The sequence below is a fragment of the Camelina sativa genome, chromosome 16 (genome assembly GCF_000633955.1).
Source record: "Camelina sativa cultivar DH55 chromosome 16, Cs, whole genome shotgun sequence".
NCBI lineage: Eukaryota > Viridiplantae > Streptophyta > Magnoliopsida > Brassicales > Brassicaceae > Camelina > Camelina sativa.
In genome coordinates this window covers 19,519,251-19,524,813 of record NC_025700.1, presented here as the reverse complement: position 1 = coordinate 19,524,813, position 5,563 = coordinate 19,519,251, and the positions used below count along the sequence as shown (strand labels likewise).

Below are 5,563 nucleotides of genomic sequence, written 5' to 3'. Positions count from 1 at the left end.
TTTTTTTTTTTTTTTTTGGCTCCTGCAGATTAAGTGTTACATGAAGCAGTTGTTGTCTGGGCTAGATCATTGTCATTCACGAGGCGTGATGCATCGGGACATAAAGGGTTCAAATCTTTTGTTGAGTAATGAAGGAATACTAAAGGTGGCTGATTTTGGGTTAGCAAACTTTAGCAATTCTTCTGGGCACAAGAAGAAACCTCTTACCAGTCGAGTTGTGACTTTGTGGTATCGTCCACCTGAACTTTTGCTTGGGGCAACGGACTATGGAGCATCTGTTGATATGTGGAGTGTTGGTTGTGTTTTCGCTGAGCTGCTTCTTGGAAAACCTATTCTCCGGGGAAGAACTGAGGTAAACCATTTATCACTACTGTCTTCTACTATTTATGATATGGGACCTTTTGGTCATGGACATCTTCTGTTTTACTTGGTTAAACATTTACTCAGTGCGATTACGTGAATTGTTTTGGAGCAGGTTGAACAGCTGCACAAAATCTTCAAACTGTGTGGATCTCCACCAGAAGATTACTGGAAAAAGTCCAAACTTCCCCATGCAATGCTTTTCAAGCCTCAGCAAAACTATGATAGTTGTCTCCGTGAAACCTTGAAAGATTTGTCTGAGACTGAAATCAGTCTGATTGAAACTCTTCTTTCTATAGATCCCCACAAACGTGGTACTGCCTCTAGTGCCCTTGTTTCTCAGGTAATCTTTTTTAGCTTGAACTAATGTTATCAAATGTGAAGAACTATAAATTTGATTTCCGTTGAAATAAACCATAAACATATGCCTCATTATTTACAAATTGAGACGTTATTTTTTTCAGTATTTTACTACAAAGCCTTTTGCTTGTGATCCCTCAAGCTTGCCAATATACCCACCTAGCAAGGAGATAGATTCAAAGCATCGAGACGAAGCAACAAGGTCAGAAATTTCTTTCATTACCTGATAGAGAAAGTCATGACCATATCATCTCTTTAATCAGAATAAATTAAACACACAATCCAGTCCACAATTTTGGTTGGCCTTACATGTCAGGTCTTGGAAGCATTTGTAACATCCTCCTATGTCATGTCTAATTTTTCAGGAAAAAAATTAGCGGGAATGGGAGACGTGGTATAGATGCCAGGAAGCCATCACGGAAGGCCCATTCATTCAATAAATTGGCACCAGTTGAGGTACTTCAGACTCACTCACTTGTCTACATGTTATCTGTATCTTGAGCGTATAATTCCTCGTGCAAGAAAACTGAAATGTGCCCTTTTTCTGTTTGCAGGAGGACGTGCGACACGAAACTGAAACTTTTCAGAAACGAATTAGTCATTTAGTTCATAATTCGATTGGAAGTGACGCCAGGTTATGTGAGAAGCTGCAAAACCCATTAGATCACAAAAAAGACGAAGCTTCCCATATGAAGAATGCCTCGCAAGGAGATGTACCTTTCTCAGGGCCGTTACAAGTCTCTAAATCAAACACTTTTGCTTGGGCGAAACTAGAAAAAGATGACGTATGTGTTAGGGTACATAATCGATCTCTCTCAAGAGGTCACATTCCTAACTTGTCGGTACATTCTCCCGCCATCAATGGGAAAAGTAATGTTGAATGTAAGATAAATAAGAATGAAAATGAGGACAAACGTGAGGACAAGACAGATTCTCGAGGCCAGGAGTCATATGAGATGGTGAAGCGTTCTATGTTGAAGCAGTGGAGACAACTTGAACGTCCAGATTCTTTTGGTGCATCTGACGAGTATCACTCGCAGGAACTGTCACTGGGACTCTATCAGAGAGATGAAATGGCAACAAAGCTGGGTAATAATTTGGTACGTCTATAGATTATTGAAGCTAGAGAAGCACCCTTCTAGTTTATTTGATATCCAAATCCCATATAGAAGCTTGTTATATGCATTGTTTCTGTGGCAGTTTAGGGCTGTTTACAGACATAGTAGGGACTAAGTATGCTTTGTNACTGGTCTTCTTTCTTCCCCTAACATTAAATTTACGACGCCACAGGTTGGTTTGTATATATCATTATCGTCCATAATGTTGGTGGAGTTTTGTTTTATGTATTTGGTTGTGTGATCATTGGTTTTTTTTGGCTCCTGCAGATTAAGTGTTATATGAAGCAATTGTTGTCTGGGTTAGATCATTGTCATTCACGAGGCGTGATGCATCGGGACATAAAGGGTTCAAATCTTTTGTTGAGTAATGAAGGTATACTAAAGGTGGCTGATTTTGGGTTAGCAAACTTTAGCAATTCTTCTGGGCACAAGAAGAAACCTCTTACCAGTCGAGTTGTGACTTTGTGGTATCGTCCACCTGAACTTTTGCTTGGGGCAACGGACTATGGAGCATCTGTTGATATGTGGAGTGTTGGTTGTGTTTTCGCTGAGCTGCTTCTTGGAAAACCTATTCTCCGGGGAAGAACTGAGGTAAACCATTTATCACTACTGTCTTCTACTATTTATGATATGGGACCTTTTGGTCATGGACATCTTCTGTTTTACTTGGTTAAACATTTACTCAGTGCGATTACGTGAATTGTTTTGGAGCAGGTTGAACAGCTGCACAAAATCTTCAAACTGTGTGGATCTCCACCAGAAGATTACTGGAAAAAGTCCAAACTTCCCCATGCAATGCTTTTCAAGCCTCAGCAAAACTATGATAGTTGTCTCCGGGAAACCTTGAAAGATTTGTCTGAGACTGAAATCAATCTGATTGAAACTCTTCTTTCTATAGATCCCCACAAACGTGGTACTGCCTCTAGTGCCCTTGTTTCTCAGGTAATCTTTTTTAGCTTGAACTAATGTTATCAAATGTGAAGAACTATAAATTTGATTTCCGTTGAAATAAACCATAAACATATGCCTCATTATTTACAAATTGAGACGTTATTTTTTTCAGTATTTTACTACAAAGCCTTTTGCTTGTGATCCCTCAAGCTTGCCAATATACCCACCTAGCAAGGAGATAGATTCAAAGCATCGAGACGAAGCAACAAGGTCAGAAATTTCTTTCATTACCTGATAGAGAAAGTCATGACCATATCATCTCTTTAATCAGAATAAATTAAACACACAATCCAGTCCACAATTTTGGTTGGCCTTACATGTCAGGTCTTGGAAGCATTTGTAACATCCTCCTATGTCATGTCTAATTTTTCAGGAAAAAAATTAGCGGGAATGGGAGACGTGGTATAGATGCCAGGAAGCCATCACGGAAGGCCCATTCATTCAATAAATTGGCACCAGTTGAGGTACTTCAGACTCACTCACTTGTCTACATGTTATCTGTATCTTGAGCGTATAATTCCTCGTGCAAGAAAACTGAAATGTGCCCTTTTTCTGTTTGCAGGAGGACGTGCGACACGAAACTGAAACTTTTCAGAAACGAATTAGTCATTTAGTTCATAATTCGATTGGAAGTGACGCCAGGTTATGTGAGAAGCTGCAAAACCCATTAGATCACAAAAAAGACGAAGCTTCCCATATGAAGAATGCCTCGCAAGGAGATGTACCTTTCTCAGGGCCGTTACAAGTCTCTAAATCAAACACTTTTGCTTGGGCGAAACTAGAAAAAGATGACGTATGTGTTAGGGTACATAATCGATCTCTCTCAAGAGGTCACATTCCTAACTTGTCGGTACATTCTCCCGCCATCAATGGGAAAAGTAATGTTGAATGTAAGATAAATAAGAATGAAAATGAGGACAAACGTGAGGACAAGACAGATTCTCGAGACCAGGAGTCATATGAGATGGTGAAGCGTTCTATGTTGAAGCAGTGGAGACAACTTGAACGTCCAGATTCTTTTGGTGCATCTGACGAGTATCACTCGCAGGAACTGTCACTGGGACTCTATCAGAGAGATGAAATGGCAACAAAGCTGGGTAATAATTTGGTACGTCTATAGATTATTGAAGCTAGAGAAGCACCCTTCTAGTTTATTTGATATCCAAATCCCATATAGAAGCTTGTTATATGCATTGTTTCTGTGGCAGTTTAGGGCTGTTTACAGACATAGTAGGGACTAAGTATGCTTTGTACCTTACGTTACGTTCTTATGCTTTACTACCAGTGTCAAAATCGATTCTGTGTATCAGAAATAAAATGAACGCAGTCCTAAAAAATATGATTGCACTACTGCTGTAATAGTTTGATATCTAAGTGATTTCGGAGATTACGGGAACTATTTGATATATACATATAAAATACGGTGTAATTGGGATATACAGCTCAAAAGTAGGTAGAGAGGACCAGATTACCGTTTGTAGTCGGATCATGTTTCCTCAGCTGTTTAAGTTTTGAGTGTTTTCTCTGTCTCTCTCCACGCTTTTCACCTAAAGTTCAGAGGAGAGAGAAAAAAGTAGGTATGATTTAGTTTGTCTCCTTTTTGGGTTTAGTCACAAGCATGCTCAATGATGCTGATAACTTAAAGCCTTGACATGACAGGGTGATGGGGACAAGATCGAATTCTCAGGCCCTTTGTTGTCTCAATCTTATGGAGTTGATGAGCTTTTGGAACGTCATGAACGCCACATCCGCAAGCTAATTCGAAAACCGTGGTTCCAGAAAGGTAAGCGGTTTATATCCTTCATTGTCTCTGGGTTCTTCTCTTTTACAAATAGGACTTTTGCGGTTTTTCTTCGCTCAAATATGCAAACTGGTAGAGCATAAAAGAATTTATACTTCTTGACAAATTAAGCCCTCCATGTCTTTTTATGTGTAAGAAAATCTGAAACATGAACAAGTGTGTTGTTCCTTTGAACTTGCAGATAAGAAACAAACAAAGTGACTGTAATCACAAATCTCACAAGGAGATGGAGAAAAGAACTCCAAGAACTCTTGAGAAATTACGTTTGGATCTTCAGGACCTGTGATTATCAAGCAAGATGTAGAAAAGGCCAGATAATTATTCTTTTGTTGTTAATTATGTATGATTTATTCTTAATTTATAACATGAAGGTATACTTTTTGAGAGCCTTCACATATTTGATTCAGAGGTAAAGAGCTCAGTTCATAGAATACTATAAGCAGCATCTGTCGGCACATATGTATACAGCTTTATGCTTTCTTTCAGATCCACTTGTATAACAGATTTATGTTCTAAGATATACAATTGTATAATGCAAAATGAGGACCTTCTTTTTTTCATGATTGTGATCTGTATACTTACTGAGAAGTGGAACCAACTTCCAAATACTTAAAATACATCAGAGATGTGCATAGTTGAATAACGGTTTCTTCTAATGCTCTGATGCAGAGTTGATTTAATTTGTGAGAACTACATTTCATCTGAAACAAATTCAACTGTTAATTATAAAACTACTCACCGTTACATTTTTGCCTTGCAAAGAGGTAGAACAGAAAACGTTACATTTTCTTTATTTCAGAGTTGGTAATAATATCATTGTATGCAGCACTTTTTGTGCGTATATACCTCTTTACCACCGTAAAAATACTCTTCTTGGTTTCGGTCGTCCATAGAAATTTACTTGTCCTCTAGGAGTCTCGGCTTTGTTAACCAATACTGCGCAAACCTTTGTCTTGCGTACTCCATGTAATCG

At 38.7% G+C, this 5,563-nt stretch overlaps 3 protein-coding genes across 5 annotated transcripts in view; 2 read left to right on the top strand and 1 right to left on the bottom strand.

Moving 5' to 3' along the window:
• Nucleotides 1–5,150, top strand: part of LOC104751301 (probable serine/threonine-protein kinase At1g54610) — a 12,913-nt gene extending 7,763 nt beyond the window's left edge. The window contains exons 3-9 of one of the 3 annotated variants that reach the window (XM_010473216.2): nucleotides 29–352; nucleotides 476–703; nucleotides 825–922; nucleotides 1,086–1,176; nucleotides 1,275–1,820; nucleotides 4,449–4,572; nucleotides 4,772–5,150. In XM_010473216.2, coding sequence (XP_010471518.1) covers nucleotides 29–352; nucleotides 476–703; nucleotides 825–922; nucleotides 1,086–1,176; nucleotides 1,275–1,820; nucleotides 4,449–4,572; nucleotides 4,772–4,791 — 1,431 coding nt within the window. In that variant the 3' untranslated portion in view covers nucleotides 4,792–5,150. Of the gene's footprint in view, nucleotides 1–28; nucleotides 353–475; nucleotides 704–824; nucleotides 923–1,085; nucleotides 1,177–1,274; nucleotides 1,957–4,448; nucleotides 4,573–4,771 lie in introns of those variants that run through there. The other 2 variants (XM_010473218.2, XM_019238093.1) reach the window with 2 other exon arrangements.
• LOC109129417 (probable serine/threonine-protein kinase At1g54610) lies at nucleotides 1,960–4,224 on the top strand (the record flags this gene model as incomplete). The annotated part of the gene is made up of 6 exons (XM_019237639.1): nucleotides 1,960–2,010; nucleotides 2,106–2,429; nucleotides 2,553–2,780; nucleotides 2,902–2,999; nucleotides 3,163–3,253; nucleotides 3,355–4,224. Coding segments are annotated over 6 exons (1,347 nt in total), but the record flags the coding sequence as incomplete, so codon positions are not given.
• Nucleotides 5,262–5,563, bottom strand: part of LOC104751302 (probable choline kinase 2) — a 3,434-nt gene continuing 3,132 nt past the window's right edge. The window contains exon 9 of the mRNA XM_010473222.1: nucleotides 5,262–5,556. Within this exon, the coding sequence (XP_010471524.1) occupies nucleotides 5,488–5,556 (69 nt within the window). The 3' untranslated portion in view covers nucleotides 5,262–5,487. The remainder of the gene's footprint in view (nucleotides 5,557–5,563) is intronic.